The sequence below is a fragment of the Acipenser ruthenus genome, chromosome 2 (assembly GCF_902713425.1).
Source record: "Acipenser ruthenus chromosome 2, fAciRut3.2 maternal haplotype, whole genome shotgun sequence".
Taxonomy (NCBI): Eukaryota; Metazoa; Chordata; class Actinopteri; order Acipenseriformes; family Acipenseridae; genus Acipenser; species Acipenser ruthenus.
The window spans coordinates 59098785-59119160 of record NC_081190.1 but is presented as its reverse complement, the minus strand read 5'-3'; the positions used below and the strand labels follow the sequence as shown (position 1 = coordinate 59119160).

Genomic DNA, 20376 nt, shown 5'->3' with positions numbered 1-20376 from the left:
GCGTGTGTTGTACTCTAATATCACCACGACCATGGTGTGGTGTAAGTCACGAGGAGAAGCCGACGAACACATGCTGTCATCCGAAGGGAGCGTTGTCAACCAGCTTCTTTTCACACTGCAGACCCACCATGCAGCCACCTCAGAGCTACAGCGTCAGAGGACAACGCAGCTCTGGGCAGCTTACAGGCAAGCCCTCAGTCACCCCGGCCACACTGCAGGGGTTGCTGGTGCATGGTGAGCCGAGGACACCCTGACGGACCTAAGCCCTCCCGCCCCCGGGCGGCGCTCGGCCAATTGTGCGCCATCCCCTCGGAGCTCCCGTCCACGGTCGGTAGTGGAATAGCCTGGACTCGAACCAGCGACGTCCAGGCTATAGGGCGCATCCTGCATTCCATGCAGAGTGCCTTTACCGGGAGCCCTTTATAATGTTTTTTTGACTAACAAAAAAGTATTTATTACATTTCCTTCCACCAAGACTGACCCAAGAAAAAATAGTCCCTTAGAACTTTTTAAAATTAAAAACAAAAATGCATTAAAGAAAGACAATTAAAAGTATTGACTAAAAACAAGAAGAGACACTTATAGCTGTTGCCATTGAAAGTGCAGTTTTGAAGATATAGGCATTTTGTCTAGATCGTCATTCTGAGCAGCAGATTGAGCTGCAGCAAGTTAACTGGAGGAGCCTGGCATTTGTTTGTTGCTTTGCTTGTTCTTGTCTGAGGAAGTGCTAGAGGATGGTGGCTCCTTTGTTTTCAATCACTTAAAGACGGTTTCCAGTAATTCTTAAGGCTTCCTTCACACCGTTGACCAGTGACAGACACTATTTGCAGTGCTTCGAGACCTACATCGGTAAGGAGATGCACCGCTGTGCTAATTATGATCTAATTATGTGGTTTGTGTATCAGGGCACCTGCAGGGATTTTACAGATGTACTTTTTAACTTAGTACGGGACAGAAAGGATTGTCAGGGATGGAGTAAATGAACCCCCAGAGTTTTTCTTTATTTGATTCATTACGCTACTTGTGATTCTTCGGCCGTTCATTAAATTTTAAAGTGAAGTATTCCTGTCCATTTTCATCATGACACAACACAAAATGCAACTGCCTTTGAATCATGGAGCCCCTCTTTGCTACTGGCCATGTTCAGCTGCACGTCAAACCACACCTTCCTCACCAGACCTGTGGCAGTGCTGGGGAAGCTTTCAATTTTGTAAATCGTCCTCTGTGATCCGGGGGTAGTAGCAGGTGGTATCCATACCGGATTTGCAGTACCACTTTACAGTGGAAATAAACGCATTGTTTGCACTCTGGAATACCGGGTCACTAATCAAACTGACTTTGCAGTCTAGTGTGGCTGGACTATTTAAAAAACGGTTTAGACCAGCTTATAGGTTCACATAGCTTGAAACTGAATACTCCCGTCACTCTAAACTATGGACACTTGCATAAAATTCCTGTAGCAGTGGCAGAGGAAATACTTTAAAATCAATTAATAACGATTTTTGTTTTAACCAGTCAAACAGGACACACGATGCCCAGGCAGTGTTCCTTAGAGTATTTCTTTCTTCTTTGCTTTTTCCGATGTCGAGAAGCTGTGCTTCAGTAAGTTCAAGATGGCTACTTTTATTTTTATTTCAACACTTGAATTGGTGTCATTGGTGGCTGGTTCATACTCGTCCAAAAGGTCAAAATGTACATACATCTGGTCAGTCATATTTATTGCGATACATTTAAATATGGCTTTGGCTACAGTATTTTTTTTTTCTAGTCACGTTCATTGAAAAGAAGTGCTGATCCATGGTAATATGTAATATCAACACCCCATGTGACCTGTTTTGATCAATCAGGATAGAGTATTTAAAATACCCATTTTATAAGATGACCGATACAATGTTGTATTTAAGTATAACTAATAATGCATCCCACATGTAATGATTTTAATTTGGACCACCTGCTCTAAAAAACACGTCAATAACATATTGCACTGAGAAATGTATTAACATCATCAGTGTGACACGTTTACATTGTTTTTCTTTTTCTATTTTATAGAACTTTAAATGCAGCCTGAACTTGTTTGCCATTTTACTAATATCAGTAGATTGGATTTTCTCAAAGCCCTGTATGAAAGTTCTCAAGATTATATACACACACACCATACATACCACTAAAAACTCCTTTTTGTCCACCATCTGATTGCCATCAGCATCAAACATCTTGAAAGCTATCTTAAAGCCTGCATGAGGCTCTAAAAGATTAATATAAAACATGTTTGTTAGTGTCAGATAAGCAGAAAACAAGGGGTTAAACAAATACACAGCTGACAGTAAAAAACACATTGCATGCACAAGATTATAATGAATAATCAATGGGATGAAATTAATAGCAGGTGCCCCACCTAGTGGTGCAATGGCAGATTGTTCAATAAATCTGTTTTGCATGGACAGTATGTAAAGATTATAAAAATTTACAAAATGGCAGGGTTTTCATGGAAAAATAAAATAGGTCTCTTTTTCTAAAGCAAATTTGCTTGTACTTTTCGGGTTGTGTGGGTTTCCCTGTCGTTTTCTTTTAGGGAGAGAAATTCTCCTTCCAAATGCAAATAACCAAATTAATATACAACTACGGGAGGGTATATTTAAATGTCTCTGTCTGAGTTCCAATTTGGTCTAGCGCGACGACTGATATCTGGCAGCTTTCAGAAACTGGGTTTCCACAGTAGGGAGAGTGCAAGGCTCTCGCCAGTAGAATGTGGTTATATAGTTTGTTGTTGTTGTTATGGGTATCCAGTATACGGTAGTCCATACGAGTTCAACACATTTTTCAGCAGATGCTAATCCACCTGGGACTTTCTGGAACTTCTTTATGTAAGTCTTGCAGGAAGCTGATGTTAAGCCCTGTATTTGTCTTTTTGAAAACAATTCGTGGAACCAACATTTTTTTTTTTTTTTTTTCATGTTCTAAAACAAATCTTGCTCAATGAATTAGGTTTAAGAGACTTGACTTCACTTCTAGGTGGTCGCTCAACCCTGGTGTAACCGGTAGCCCGCAGAAATAATACAGGAGACCACTGCCACCAATTCCCAGTTATACTAATTTAGTATATTTTAGTATCCAAACATGACATTTTTTGTCCTTGGTAGGTACTCATGATAGATGCTACTTAAGGCAAGTGTACAATGAATTGCATCTTATTGCTATAGGACAGAAAAGTCTTGACTTAAAGCAATCAGCTAGCTGAGGACCAAGCACAAAGATAACAAAAAGTGTAAACTGAAATGTGTGGGTAGTTTAACATTTATACATACTCACTTGTTAAAATGCACAGCAGAAAGAGATATTCAGTGTAGGCAATAATACCTGAAACAAACCGTGATTTAATTAAATACATATCATATTTCTGAACTCAAATGCCATTTTATAAGATAATGGTCTATCCTTTTTATAAACTATTACATTTTACATTGAATATGTGTCAAATATGATAGCTGTTTTGCCAAACCACAATAAATGGCTTTTTATGGCTCTCTGGTAATGCAGACCAATGTCATACCAGTTTGTATGATGTCACATGTATCCCTGTGACATGACACTACACATTTTAACAATTGTATTTATATATATATATATATATATATATATATATATATATATATATATATATATATATATATATATTAGTGCTGGGACATGTATTCGGATACAAAAATCAGATGTTCGTTTTCGCTAGAAATGACAATAATACCTTGCACATATTTAACACCTCACCAGAAGTTGTGCGACAGTGGCAATGGAAAATGAAAAACAGCTCCATGTGATATGCGAGATTAATATATTACAAAAAAACAAACACAAGAGCAACACAGCAGCTCTATTTAAAAGTTTTAGACAGCAGAAAGTAAGCAAACCAGATTATGCGTGTGCACGCATAGTGATCTCTACGGAATGCCATCTGGGTCAAAAACGTGTTGTGCTGCTTTAGAGCGAGTCAGAATCTCATGGGACAAAAAAAAAAAAAAGGCAAGCACGTCATTCTGAAATGCCTCGCTTAAACAGTGCCCAACTTGCTGGAAATGTTATGTAGGGATTTTTATATAGATTTTATATATTATATATTTTTTGTTGTGACTTTCTGTTATGTGGAATGTAATAAATGACAATAAGTGTTGAATTCAGAATAGTATTGTAGCAATCTTTAAAAAGATGCCACCTATCGGGTTACGCAGAACATGAAATTTGCTAGGTATGTGTCAAAATCCCCAGTACACACACAAAACAAAAACCATCAAGTCTTCTGAACCATTAAAGCAGCAGCATTAATCCCTTGCCAACTGTGGGTGTTGTTGTTGTTGTTCTCTTCACTGAAATAGGGAATTAACAACATAATTGACCTCATAAGTGGATGCAAACCAAAACAGAATTAAAACACCCCTGAGGCATCTCTGTAGATATCAGATGCTTCTTATGTTTTGGTAAAGGGGTGTAAAACATCCTTAAGTGATCTGTCACTAAATGTGGATTCTTTATTTGGTATTTTGTTCTTCTTTGTTTGATGCCACTCTCTTTGTTACAAAACAAAGACGGGAAGAGCAACTGTCAGGCAACATGTCAGTATACATAGAAGAAGCTATCTAGCAGGCCCTGAAAGCATTCCCTCTTTTGTTTGTAGTTGCAGATAATGACCGGGGTACAGATAGTTGTGGTTGACTGCACTGAGTGTTATGGGAGAAAGATCCTGGAATGGCTATTGCACAGACAAAAACATGCCCCAGTAAACCACAAAGGGGAAAGGAGATTATCTGTGCAACATCCAAACATAAAATGTTTTTTTTCTTCTTGTTTTTTTTAATGCAACAGTACTGGAAATATACATAAATAAAGAAACTGGCAAGCCTAATGTTTTGCCTTCAATTAATTCACAATTGTTTTTTGTTATTCAAAATATCTAATATTAGTGTTAAAACTTAAATTACTCTTTCAATAAGTAACCATGTTAGATCTGCTCTTTTTATATTATCACAAACAGCAAACCAAAACAGAGATAGAACATTATTTTTTTTTTTTTAATCAGATTCAAAATACATAATAAATGCAACCTTCCCAATTTTACTCTTTTTTAAAAAAAAAAATACTTTAGGTAAATGTAATACTTACTATTTTTTAAAAAAATGGTATTACATTAACAAGTGTGATGTACTTTCAATGCATACTGAGATGCCATTAAAATCAGGTTACTCACGTATACACTTTTCAAACAGTGTAAGTAAGTTGATTTTAAATAAATACTTAAAATTCCTTCTGAATAGCACTTATGCCACACAGTTTCTTTCTTAGCACCCCAAATTGTGATTTAAATAATTTACCTTAACAAAGCCAAAGCTCAAATGAATGTGGTTAGACAATACAAAAAATTCCACAAGATCACTTTATAGAAAGCTTCAATGTCTGAACTGTAATTCAATGCCCTTTTTAGAGTTAATACTGTCCACAGTGATCAGTGGCTGGTATATAAAACTTGTCTCAACACTGCAGAGTTCAAACAGCTTTGTACATTTTCAAAGATGAGCTTTGTTTAAAGATCACTTTAATACTTTTGTGTGGAGCTTCGAAACTTAACGCCAGGATTAAAAAGCTTCAGCCCAGCACAGCCCCTCAGTTTCAGTTCCAAAACAGGTATTGGATTCAAGTCAAATAAAAAAGGGAAAGAAAACATCTAAAACCTGACATACAAAATGTAGGACTTAACTCTTCAAAGATCCAATGACAGCTTCATCTTTCAGATGAATAGGTTCTGCGGACACATTAACTGTGCAAATCATCTTAACATATTTGGCTTTAAAATATAGCTGTGTTTCTAAAATACCTATGTTATGCATGAGTCATTTCTCTATAATGCAGATATGTATTAGAATTGTGGAACAGAGTTTCAATCCTAGTGACATCCCATGATTCTGTAAAATTCCCCCCAAAATTCTGAAAATATACCCCTAAATGAATTGGTATTCGGGATGCAAGTCGGTTATGATCAGTTCGTTTTTTTTTTGTTTTTTTTTATCAACTCTTTCTGCTGTTTTTGCCGATGGTTTTTGGAAAAAACAAAATTAAAGTTTAAAACCGAAAAACCAAACTACATTTGTGCAGCCAAGGGATCTATTTTTTTTTTTTTAAAGTTATGATAAATAAGGTCAATACAGTGTTATTGCATCACTCATACCAATGTATTATACAATTAGGCACAATGTAGAAATAATAAAATACTGTATTAAGGGATACTGATGAGGAAACACTTCTATTAATTACATTTAAAGTGTCATCTAGATTTATGCCAGCAAAAAACTAAAGCTAGAACTCAGAAACCAAAATGCTAATATTTTCTTTTCTTTCAATACTTTTGAATTTGGCTGTTGTAATCAGTTTAGCATCATTATTCAATTTGTTATTAGGTCTACCCACTCATTTGACAGACTCAACAATTAGAATTTTTTTTTTTTTAACTCAAAAACTTCCAGCATCAGCTTTTTACTTCTTAGGATGCATTTTCTGAACAAGAGGTTTAGGCTAGGGTACGCAGGATGACCGTTTCTGCGAATGCCAGCCAGTACTAGCACCAGCACATTTCATCAACAAACCTAAAAAGAAAACAGCCCTAGGCATCTGAACATCCAGACTAAGCATGAAGCCGCAGTTATTCCTGCTGAAGGCAAATAGGTAAGTCTTGTCATAACGTTTGATTTATGTTACCATCTTAAATTATTAAGGCATGTTAATATGAACTGTCTACATGCAGCAAAGTGTGTGGTAAAAAGTTTTGGTTTGGTTTTATCTTTTGCTGGTATCGTTTGGTTTGGAATTTTATGCAAATGTTGGTTTCGGTTTGGTTTGGGATAATGATAACCGTTGAATCCCTAATTGGTATAAAGGAGATGCTGCCACTTATAATGTACCTTATACTTCTTACTATTTAGTATTACATTAAAAAAGACAACAACAAAAACTGAATAGAGATGTCTGACAAATTAGATAGCGTTGTGTATATATACTGCAAGTAGTTTGGAACTGATTGATGGTAGAGCAATGCTATCAAATGAAACAGAAGAAACACCTAATAACTTACTGGAATCCCTAACACCATAGCTGTCTAAACCTTAACGGTTGTATCATCCCACAATATATCCTCAATTGCAGGTTTGTTGGCTGTAAATGCCAATTATCATGTTAATGCACTGTTATGTAAACAAAATGTTTGCAGAAACATACAAACACAACTAACATAGTATCTATTTTTAGATATGAACAACACGATGTGTAACAAGACTTACAGTATATTATTGAAATTAAAAATGTTTTCTCTGTAATATCACATTAGCAATCTAATTCCCTTACCTCCATCACGCAAGTTTCGAAACAGTTTTGATGTCCCTCTCCAAACAGGTGGTGTTGCTGAAAGTATCTGCTCCAACTCCTATAAAACACAATACAAGTTATTTTCTTAAGTTAAATAAAACAACCTTGGAGGATTACATTGTTTGTATTGTATATATGCTATTAGGTATATATTAAGATATTTATTGTAAGCTAGTCAAACAATTTTTATTATAATTGTTTACTGTGTTTTTTATGATTGTATTTCATGAAGCAACTAAATTGCCTCAGTGTTGTGCAAATGTTTTGCATTATAGGATATCTGAAAGGAAAATATTTGTGCTTAAAATAAATTAAAAATATACAACTATGGCCAAAAGTTTTGCATCAACTAAAATTTTAGGATTGAGACATAATAATAAAAAAGTATATGAACATAATTTAGATATTTTATTTAACATCATGCAATCAAAGAAATTACAAAATTATATTGCAAAAGTCTACCGGAAGCCATAATAGTAGTACAGTATTTCATGTTAGATTATATTATATTTCACATTTTTCAATTAAGTACTGTATATGGAAAACTACAAAGCGTTATGTAATTCAATATGTTAACGTAACATTATTCAGCAGGTTTCATTCGACTTTATGAAGCAAAGTTAGTTAATTCTATAGGGTGATGCAAAACTTCTGGCCTGGCTTAGAAATGATTTCAGCTCTGATAACTGATGAATTTATTTCTGTCAAAAAGGTCTTACCTGCTTTGAAAGTGACTTCCACTGTCTCCTGTCTAGTAAAGGTTTTAAAAAAGGCACAGATTAGAAAGACAAAAATAAACAAATAATTGAACAAATACCATTTTAATACAAATACTAACTTGACAACCAAATTTAAAGACTAGTACAGCTTCATTACAGTTTAATGAAAGGTCGGTTCATAATATAAATAACCAAAAACACCTATTACTATACGGTATTTCAGTAGTTGCTAGTAACCAATAAATAGTTCACAACCCTTCATCTAATCTTCAGTAGTGCATTCCAATATGCAATAAAAGTCTTACCTCACAAGATACAAGGAGTCATAAAAAAACACTTACGTGCTTGTTGTTTAATTAAAGTCTTAAACTTATCACAATTGTCTGATAACAGCTGTGACAATGACCCTCGTCTTGACACATTAGAAGTCATATAAAACGTTCCATATTACTGCTACAGTATAGGCAGTTGTAAATCTCCAGTGTTCAAAAATAGTCGTGAGGACATTGTACCAAATGCTCTTTAGATAAATGCTCTTTAGATAAAACAGACAAGTAAAAACTGGTTACATCCATGCATGAGAGAGCAGAGAAATAGGAAGTAATACAAAACAGTAATACCATTAAAGATATTACATAACGTTTTAATAACATTTTGCATGTGTCACTATATTTATATCTCCAAAGGTGCATTAGTTTGATTTATTAAATTAGTTATTAGTTGAACTGCAGAACTCTTATCCAAAGTGTATTTCAAGCATCTTTTAGCCTTTAGATACAACTTGATTTGTGTCAAAAACTTTTCAGATCTAAAGCATACTAACAAAATGCTACAGTATATGCTATATAATAAATAAATACATAGTTACTGTATCTGGTATATTTGCTTGTTTTTACTAAATAGGTAGTTTTAGTATCACCATACGTTCTAGTTTCAGTGTTTTGTGTGTCCCACTTCTTTTAGCCATACTGGTATTCAGCAGCATTAATGCCAGTATTTTTTGTTTTATACGACTATAGGATTTTTAGACAGTGGTCTATTTTGTTTACTCAAAGCACTGAAACTTTCAAGTGCAGAATGAAATATTTTGAATCTGTGCATCAGCATGTGCTCTGCCAACAGGGAGAATTACCCTTATGTCATCAACACACTATGCTAATGTTAAGGTCTTTACTAAGCAACGCTAAAAAGTCTGTAATAGGCTGTAGAAAGAAAAGCCAAACTACATTTATCTCTTGACGGCAAAACTGACACATTTACAAGCAATGAACTAAAAAACATCACTTATATAAGCCATTTATCTAAGCGTTCTTGTGCCTTTTCCAATACAGTCAGCTATTTACCCACGGTCAAAAGTTCTTCAGTAGTATTCCTTATTTACTCTGTGGCTGGTGCCTTGCTATGAGACTGCTCAAAGTCTAAATTCTAAAAAGGATGAAAATTTACACTGGCAAAATCTGAAACACAACACTATTCGAGGCAAACAGAACCTTACAGCTTCTGCCTGTCCACATAGCAACCAACTAGAAAAGACCTGAGCAATGGTTCAAGTATTTTGAAGGAAACTTGAAATTCTCAATAAACGATTAGAATTGAAACTGTGCAAACACAAGTGAACTTCAAATCTCACAAATGTCCTTGGTTAGGTGTGATCTAAAAAAATAAATAAATAAAGGTTACCAGTAAAAATAGTAGGCCTAATTGTTGCATTTATGTTGCAGAGAAAAAATACAAGAAAATATTTTTTTGTTAAACCAAAGATACATATCTGAATGTAATTGATACTGTGTATTCCATCTGCATTTCTGTATTTTTACCTCAGCGTTTATGATTTGAGTGTTTAAAGTTATACATGAGCTATCTACTAACTAATATTTACCAAGCAGTTGTATCTATAAGACCCCGCCCTGACTTTATTCCTGCAGCCACCCCCTCCGCCAAAATCAATAGGTGTAAAAGCATCAAATCCTCTACCTTGAAAAGCTTTAATGAAGACCACCGAAATGCAGTTTTTATGTTGCCAGAGCTAGTTTAAAACAACCCTTGCCACATTATCACACAGTAAGAAAAACTACATTGTATATCATACTTAATTTTAACAGTGATTGCAGGCAAAAAACAAACCTGTGACAAGTTGTGTAAAACATCTATATGAATACAGTATAAACCATACTCTGAAGAAATGAAGATGTGACTACAGATTGGCCTGCGTGGATAGTGGACATTACTTTCAATATTGAGATTTGCAAATCCCAAACTGATGAAACACTGGCTTACCGTTGTTTTGTAATAGTGTTCATGGTTCACAACCTCATTTTCTCACTCACTGATACCATCTACTCGGCACTATTATTCATTAGGATTCTCAAGATTAACATTTTTCTTCTTCTGTAGAACTGTTACAGAAGGAGGTAGATTTGCCTTTACATTTACAGTAACACACTTTCCATTGTCTGTAAAGAACTTCTGTGGTGTTGGTATGTTCAAAAGGACTGTTAATTATCTTTTTTAAAGTTAGCTGTATTCCTCCGATTCAGTGCTGTGTATGCATTTACCATTTGTTTGCTTTTACTATTGTATTGGGGCTGCTGATGTTTTATTTGAGTGAGCTGTTGTTTCTTGCACAAATGTTAGGCAGTTTCTTCTGTTTGCAAATGTATTAAAAAGGATTAAAAACAGATCTATGGCACGTTGCAAACCTGTGGATAAAGTTTCTAACTCTCAGTGTTAGAACAAAGCACTTAAACTCAGCCAAACACAAACGATAAAGCCTGAATATAGAAAATGAAGACCAAAAGCCTTACAATGATTATTAAGTATTCCCACTAATATTGCACTTTTAGATTGTATTATGTGCTACAAGGTAGATGTTGTAAATCGTTAATAAATTGTTGTCAAAGCTTTTTGAAGGGCCATAAAGATCTTTTTTTTTTTACAGCCAACAAATCTTTTATTACATGTTCCAAAAGAAGGAAAGGTGCATGTTTCTGGTGAGCATTTTATGTGTTTGCCTAGGAATAAAACAGACTTTGCAAGAGGATTTATGATAATACTTTAACCAAATTATTGTTTTTATCTGTTGAGATCATAAAACTAAACGATGTCTCCTTTGAGATAATTGACTATCAGCATACTTCTCACAAATTGTATCTTCACTGAGTACACATCTCCATGGACTTTACAACCAAAGCATAAAACCATAAATTTCATGAAGACGTTTCTTCATACATACTAAGAACACCAGAAGTGGCACTATAACTTATGGAACAAGTCATACTTACGATAAAAACATCCTGTTCGTAAACATTTTCCTTCATATAAAGAATAATTCATGTCAGTAACTAGTACACTATCTTCAATAAGTACTATCTGTATAACCCAGACAATGAAAAAATAATAAAAAAAACTAAAATAGTGTCAGTTACATAAAAAACTGTTCATAAGGCTTGCATTGGAAAAAGAAATAGAAAGAACTGCGATAACACTATAAATAGGGAGTAGGAACGCCATGCGAAGCCATAAATGATGTGTTGAAATTGTTTTGGAGGTAAACGATTCCTTACTGATCACCACCTAAAACAAGAACTGATTAAATTTTAAATTACATATTTAATTATTATTTGTTTACCAAAGAATAGTGCCTTTGGAACACCAACTGCTTTGTGGTAAACACTTTTGGTAACACAGCTGAGCACTAAAAGTGATGCTGGTTAAGCTGTTAGCTTCATGCAGGGGTTGTGTCTCATTGGGTTATTTACAATCATGGCTATTTCAGACAATATATGAAGACACTAATTTCCTAAATACATACCTGAGTGTGTGCTAAGCATCACCTGCAAACAATTCCTGATTTACCCCTTACATGTTCAGATCTATCTTGATAGCACATCTATATCAATGGGATTAGGAAGATTATCCTTGCACACCACATGAAAGAAGACTGTCTAGAATAACACAGATGTGGATAGCTGTTAAATAGCTACTTGAGGTCATTGTAATGCATCACCTTTAGAAAGTATGAGTACTTTACAGTAGGTGAATACATAAGTGTCCTGAATAATATCCTCTCTCCTATACAGAGAACACACTTTCTTCTAGTACTGTATATTCAATTACTTGCTTGGTTTGTAAGCAAATAATTCTATGTATTTATTTTCATCACTTACATTTGGGCTCATCCATAGTGACAGACTCAATGAAATTCTGCGGGGTCATGTAGAGTTGGCCCTCATATTCAACAGAGGAAAACATGCGGAATCTTTGCTCATGAGAAGAAATGTAGACATCTCCATCTTCAAAATCCAGACCTCTGGACTAAAACAAAGCAAACACAAAACTGTTCAGACTTCACATATTTCCATAATTCAAGGCCTTTTGTCTTCTGTGTGACTTTACTGTAATTGTACATCACAAATTAATTCCACTTCCTTCCATTATCTACATAGGCCTCAAATGTGCAGTTTTTAAAGAAACCTGTTATAACAAACATATTTTCATTTTAAAAGTATGTCTGTGACTGCATTACTTCCTTGTTCATTTCACCCCAGCTGTGTTTTCTGTGTGAAAGCATCTTACTGGCTGAAAGAATGTCAGTCAATTGGGGAAGCAGCTGACTGGTTATTGACAGGAAATAAGCCAGTGATGAGACTGGGACAAATTCACTGTCCAGGTCAAAAGACAGGAAGTGGAAGACACGGCAAACAGAGATTTCTTTAACATAGTGTAGTACCAGATATCAGGTTAGCTTAAACATGTGTTTAGTTATAAATTGCACATTTGAGACCGATATAATTAATAGATATTAATTGCGGAGAACATTTATGGAACTATTGTGTTACTGTAGCTACAATTACTTTAACTTTATCCTAAATTTGCCTTACACATACACGTAGGGCTAATTGTGAAATTGTTTATACAGTATCATGTTATCAAAGTAGAATAGTTTTCAATAAAGTTTCAAGTTATGTATATTGTACTGCATCTTAATAGCTGACGTGCTGACTCATAAGAGCATTTTCTACCAATGTAGAAGGCCAGTGTGGGACCTGGTTTCTGCAGTGATGACTCCCAGAACCAGATTTCTAAAAATGGTGATTCACTGTCATGGGAGTCTAGCTGGGGTAAATGGGCTCTAAATCAATCAATCTTTATTTTTATTTAGTGCTTTTCACGATAGATCACCTTACAAGGATACAAACATTAATACATATTCCAAAAGTAACAATAAGCAGTAAAAATGAACAGAATAAAAACAAAACAGTAAATCAAGCAAGAAAGGATAAGAAAACATTACAAAATATATAAACTAGATTATAAAAATGTGTTTTTAATCTAGTTTTAAAGGCAGCAACAGTGGGAGCTTTCCTTACAGCACTAGGCAGGTAATTCCATAATTTAGGGGCTTTATAGCTGAATGTTCTACCACCTGTGTTTTTTTTTCCAGAATTTTTGGAACAGTAAGTTACTTGGCATCCTGTGATCAGAGTGACTGTCTAGGAACATATGGGGTTAAAAGATCATTTAAGGGGGCAAGACCATTTAAAGCCTTATAGGTTAAAAGCAGCACCTTAAAATCTATCCTAAACCAGACAGGATGCCAAAGATGTTGCACAGGGTTAATGTGTTCTTGTCTCTTAGTCCCTGTTAAAACTCTAGCAGCAGTATTTTGTACAAGTTGCGGATGAGAAATAACATGACTACGAGTACCAGAGAGTAGGGCATTACAGTAATAAATCCTTGAAGATACAAAAGCATGCATCAGTTTCTAAGCATCTGGTCGGGAAAGAATACTTTACAATTTGATGATATTTCTTAGATGGAAGAGATTTTGGTAACATTTCTACATGTGGTTCAAAAGAAAGATCTGGGTCAAAGATCACTCCTAAGTTTCTCATTTCCTCTCTAAATTCAGGAGAGAAGTCGGCAAGGACGACATCAGACAAATGTACATTATTTTGTTTGAGTTTAACATTAAAACTTTTTTAAACATCCAATTTTTGAACTATGATGTAATGGTGACAATAGATGTCCATGTTAAGCCTTTTTAAACAGCCATTGGTTGCTTACTCAGGGCTTGAATTTCAGCGCGGGATTGCGGGAATCACGCATTTTCCAAGTTGCTCCCTCATATCTGCAACTTTCAGTGTGGGAAAATCCCGGAGAGATATTTGAAGACACCAAGCTACTGTATTTTTCACCAAATTTAGAATGCCTGAAACGCTACAACAATCTATAACGAAGTGGGTGTCAGTGACGAAAGCACTATGAGCCGCATTTTGAGTAGTTCTGGTTAAAATAAATAAATAAAAGTAGTGCTGGATATTTTAAGTGCTGAGAAACTTTATTCTCTTGTACGTGATTCTCGGCCGCTACCTTTAAGGATTATAGAAACTCAGTACACTGCAGTAAGTAAACAGTTTAAAAAAACAAAACCAACAAAAAAACGATATTAAGTCTATCTAGGTGTTGTTTTGCAAGCGGTGACTTTCACTTTAACTCTAAAACTCAGCCCCATTCATTTTGAGGCGCCAGCTCATCGAAGGATGCGCACATATTACTCAGGCACCGTAAAAGCCACCTACCTGGTTCATGTTTAAAAGTACAGACTCTGGGCTTTCCAAAGACATATTCAGTGTGTGTATGCGGTACTCCTAACCGGAAATACGATCGCCTGAAGTTAAGCCTCTCATCAAGCCTGGGGTACAAGCCTCTCATCGAGTTCACAGCTTAGGTTTTGTTTGAATCTTAGGTAAGCTTAGAAGCTCAGCTTACCCCATGTTCATTTCACATTGAGGTTCAATGGTGCAGTGTTTTTTTTTTTTTCTTTAACCATCTATGATAGCAATATATATATATATATATATATATATATATATATATATATATATATATATATATATATATATATATATATATATATATATTATATATATATATACAGACGTGCTCAAATTTGTTGGTACCCCTCCACAAAAAACGAAGAATGCACAATTTTCTCTGAAATAACTTGAAACTGACAAAAGTAATTGGCATCCACCATTGTTTATTCCATATTTAATAGAAATCAGACTTTGCTTTTGATTTTTTATTCAACATAATATTGTAAATAAGAAAACAAATGAAAATGGCATGGACAAAAATGATGGGACCGCTAACCTAATATTTTGTTGCACAACCGTTAGAGGCAATCACTGCAATCAAACGTTTTCTGTAGCTCTCAATGAGACTTCTGCACCTGTTAACAGGTAGTTTGGCCCACTCTTCCTGAGCAAACTGCTCCAGCTGTCTCAGGTTTGATGGGTGCCTTCTCCAGACTGCAAGTTTCAGCTCTTTCCATAGATGTTCGATAGGATTCAGATCAGGACTCATAGAAGGCCACTTCAGAATAGTCCAATGTTTTGTTCTCCATTCTTGGGTGCTTTTAGCTGTGTGTTTTGGGTCATTATCCTGTTGGAGGACCCATGACCTGCGACTGAGACAGAGCTTTCTGACACTGGGCAGTACGTTTCGCTCCAGAATGCCTTGATAGTCTTGAGATTTCATTGTGCCCTGCACAGATTCAAGGCACCCTGTGCCAGGCGCAGCAAAGCAGCCCCAAAACATAACCGAGCCTCCTCCATGTTTCACTGTAGGTATGGTGTTCTTTTCTTTGAAAGCTTCATTTTTTTGTCTGTGAACTTAGAGCTGATGTGACTTGCCAAAAAGCTCCAGGTTTGACTCATCTGTCCAAAGGACATTCTCCCAGAAGGATTGCGGCTTGTCAATATGCATTTTAGCAAATTCCAGTCTGGCTTTTTTATGTTTTTCTTTCAAAAGTGGAGTCCTCCTGGGTCTTCTTCCATGGAGCCCAATTTTTCTCAAAAAGCGACGGATGGTGTGATCAGAAACTGACGTACCTTCACCTTGGAGTTCAGCTTGTATCTCTTTGGCAGTTATCCTTGGTTCTTTTTCTACCATTTGCACTATCCTTCTGTTCACTCTGGGGTCGATTTTCCTCTTGCGGCCGCGCCCAGGGAGGTTGGCTACAGTTCCATGGACCTTAAACTTAATAATATTTGCAACTGTTGTCACAGGAACATCAAGCTGCTTGGAGATGGTCTTGTAGCCTTTACCTTTACCATGCTTGTCTATTATTTTCTTTCTGATCTCCTCAGACAACTCTCTCCTTTGCTTTCTCTGGTCCATGTTCAGTGTGGTGCACACAATGATACCAAACAGCACAGTGACTACTTTTCTCCATTTAAATAGGCTGAATGACTGATTACAAGTTTGGAGACATGTGTGATACGAATTAAAGAAACTAATTAGTTTGAAATATCACTATAATCCAAATATTTATTATCTTTTCTAAGGGGTACCAACAAATGTGTCCAGGCCATTTTAGAATATCTTTGTAGAATAAGCAATAATTCATCTCTTTTCACAGCTTCTTTGCTTTATTCTATGACATAACAAAGGCATGCAAGTATACATGATAAAATAGCTTTTAATTTCATCACTTTTCAGGAGGAATGAAGCATTATTTCAATGAGCTGTAAGGGTACCAACAAATTTGAGCACGTCTATATATATATATATATATATATATATATATATATACAGTGCCTTGCATAAGTATTCACCCCCCCTTGGATTTTTCCACATTTTGTAGTGTTACAACCTGGAATTAAAATGGATTTAATTAGGGTTTTTTGTCACTGATCTACACAAAATAGTCCATAATGTCGAAGTGGGGAAAAAAATCAACATATTTTTCAAAATGATTTACAAATAAAAAACTGAAAAGTCTTGATTGCATAAGTATTCACCCCCTTTGCTGTGACACCCCTAAATAAGCTCTGGTGCAACCAATTGCCTTCAGAAGTCACATAATTAGTTGAATGGAGTCCACTTGTGTGCAACTAAAGTGTCATATAATACACCTGTTTCTGGAAGGCCCCAGAGTTTGTTAGAGAGCATATCTAAACAAACAGCATCATGAAGACCAAGGAGCTATCAAAACAAGTCTGGGATAAAGTTCTGGAGAAGCACCAATCAGGGTTGGGTTTTAAAAAAATATCCCAAACTTTGAACATCCCCCGGAACACCGTTAAATCCATTATTAAAAAATGGAAAGAATATGGCACAACCGCCACTCTGCCTAGAGAAGGCTGTCCACCAAAACTCAGTGACCAGGTAAGGAGGGCATTAGTCAGAGAAGCAACCAAGAGGCCAATGGTAACTCTGAAGGAGCTGGAGAGATCCACAGCTGAGATGGGAGAAACCGTCCATGGGACAACTATAACCCGGATGCTCCACAAAGCTGGGCTTTATGGAAGAGTGGCGAGAAGAAAGCCATTGCTGAAAAAAACCCCTATCAAATCCAGTTTGGATTTTGCCAAAAGTCATGTGGGAGACACAGCAAACATGTGGAAAAAGGTTCTCTGGTCTGATGAGACCAAAACTGAACTTTTTGGCCTTAGCACAAAACGCTATGTGTGGCGCAAAGCCGACACTGTTCATCACCCTGAGAACAACATCCCCACGGTGAAGCATGGTGGTGGCATGTGGCAAAGTGGTAAGTGGTAGCAGGTGCAGTGCGGATACAGTAATTCCAAGAACACACAGACAGCAAAGTACGGGTGAAAATGATTGATTTAATGGTGTATAATCCAATGGTCTGATGACCAGCCAGTAAATAATAAAGAGCTGACAATACACAACAATACACAACAATGTGTATTGCACAGTAATGAAACAAAGGGTTGCAGTCCCGCAAATAATAGACACGGTACAAAACACACACAATTAGACACACACGATCACTGTTCCAAAGTGAGTGCTCTCAGTGCTTGTGGTGAAGTACAATATAATACGTGCTATTAGTGAAACAAGTCCTGATAACAATGTTTATTCGTGACGGTAGTGCAGTGGTGATCCGGTTGCGTGCTGGCCCTTAGCGACAGCTCTGGATCTGTGTTTAGCCGTCTAATGATAACAAACACAGACAATTACTAAACAGACAAACAAACAAAACACTCACAAACTCCTTTCGTTAATTATTTTGGGCAATCTCCCGGTCCTTCCAGTTTCCTCGTAGCGAAACCCAAGTGAAGGAAAAGATTTACAATTCTCCAGCCCCTTTTATGCGATTATGCATGACCCCTTGGTAAACGACTGCAGTTGATTTTATTGCCTGCAGCTGCTACCTCGTTTACCTTCCAGGTCAATACATTCTCGCACTGCAGTCTCGTCTTTTTCCAGGCTGATTGACTTCCCGACCCAGGGAATGAACTGTCAGGACAACCTGTCCAAAGCCTTTCCCTTTCGCTACTTCGTATCCTCACAGGTCGAGAGGGAGATTTACAACCAGAACTCATTATATTTCCGTCACATGGCAGCATCATGTTATGGGGATGCTTTTCATCGGCAGAGACTGGGAAACTGGTCAGGATTGAGGGCAAGATGGATGGAGCCAAATACAGGGAAATTCTAGAGGAAAACCTGTTTCAGTCTGCAAGAGACCTGGGACTGGGGCGGAGGTTCACCTTCCAGCAGGACAATGACCCTAAACACACAGCCAAAGCTACACTGGAGTGGTTTAAAAACAAGAACCTGAATGTCTTAGAATGGCCCAGTCAAAGCCCAGACCTCAATCCGATTGAGAATCTGTGGCAAGACTTTGCTGTTCACCAACGGTCCCCATCCAACTTGACAGAGCTTGAGCAATTTTGCCAAGAAGAATGGGCAAAAATTGCAGGATCCAGATGTGCAAAGCTGGTAGAGACTTACCCAAAAAGACTCACAGCTGTAATTGCTGCCAAAGGTGCTTCTACCAAGTATTGACTCAGGGGGGTGAATACTTATGCAACCAACAAATCTCTTTTTTTTGTTTAATTAACTTTTGTGTCACAATAAAACATATTTTGCACCTTCAAAGTGTTAAGTATGTTGTGTAAATCAAATGGTAAAAATCCCAATTAAATCCATTTTAATTCCAGGTTGTAACACTACAAAATGTGGAAAAGTCCAAGGGGGGTGAATACTTATGCAAGGCACTGTATTCGCAGAAGCGATCCTGATGACAATTGAGCACTGTGTGAAGACCCGCTGAAACCAGGTTTATTTAGTAGTGCAATCAGGAACTTTAATAATTGACCACACTATAAAAAGCAAAGTAGTCCTAAGTAACAACTACGTGTGTTTGGACTGACACAGAAAGAGGAAATCAAAGAAAGAAAAGTAAATGAAAAGAATGACTGGGATGAGTGAGGGGTATTTTTCTCTGGCGTAATCCATTGCTAAATTCTTGTAGTTCATAAATTGTAGTTCACATTTACAGGATGCCACAATGATAAATAATTTGCTTTATTTATGTATTCATTTGATTGAGTAATTTAGTTTGGTATTTAACTATTCACAAACCACCATTTCCAACATCCTTAAATTTACAGTTAGGGGCAGCAGTTAGAGTAGTGGTTAGGGGTCTGGACTCTTGACCGGAGGGTCGTGGGTTCAATCCCAGGTGGGGGACACTGCTGCTGTACCCTTGAGCAAGGTACTTTACCTAGATTGCTCCAGTAAAAACCCAACTGTATAAATGGGTAATTGTATGTAAAAATAATGTGATATCTTGTAACAATTGTAAGTCGCCCTGGATAAGGGCGTCTGCTAAGAAATAAATAATAATAATAATACTGTAGAGCTACAACTACGGTACTACAAAATACATTCCATAATTAAAAAGTAAATAAATAAATAAAAATAAAATCGATTTAAATAAAAAAAGCCTTGGCTTTCCTTTAAAGACCCGGTAGGTGGCGTCTTTTTAAAGATTGCTACAATACTATCCTGAATTCAACACGAAAAGAGACAGCAGTGAGTATGAACCCGGAACAACCACACATTTTATCATATTTTTACAATCCATGTACAGCAGTATAAAAATAACATATGAGCTGCAGTGCATTTTGAGAAAATATTTCATCTCGGGGTTCGAGCTTTGCTCTCACAGTGCCTATAGAAAGTCTACACCCCCTTTCAAAATGTTCACCTTTTGTTGCCTTATAGCCTGGAATTAAAATGCATTAAAATAGTTTTTTTTTTTTTCATTTATCTACACAGCCTACCCCACAGCTTTCAAGAGAAAAAAATATTTCAAAATTTGTAGAAAATTAATTAAAAATAAAAACGGAAATAGCTTGGATGGATACGTGTCCACCCCCCTTGTAATAACAATCCTAAATTAGCTCAGGTGTAACCAATCGCCTTCAAAATC

At 36.3% G+C, this 20376-nt stretch overlaps 1 protein-coding gene across 8 annotated transcripts in view; it reads right to left on the bottom strand.

Annotated features, from left to right (window-relative positions):
• The window catches only part of LOC117409258 (calcium uptake protein 3, mitochondrial-like), a 46574-nt gene that overhangs the window by 15994 nt on the left and 10204 nt on the right, over positions 1-20376 (bottom strand). For all 8 annotated transcript variants that reach the window (XM_034015010.3, XM_034015009.3, XM_034015012.3 and 5 more), the window contains exons 2-6: positions 12287-12434; positions 8121-8152; positions 7381-7459; positions 3310-3357; positions 2163-2245 (exon numbers count right to left, since the gene is read on the bottom strand). In XM_034015010.3, coding sequence (XP_033870901.2) covers positions 2163-2245; positions 3310-3357; positions 7381-7459; positions 8121-8152; positions 12287-12434 — 390 coding nt within the window. The remainder of the gene's footprint in view (positions 1-2162; positions 2246-3309; positions 3358-7380; positions 7460-8120; positions 8153-12286; positions 12435-20376) is intronic.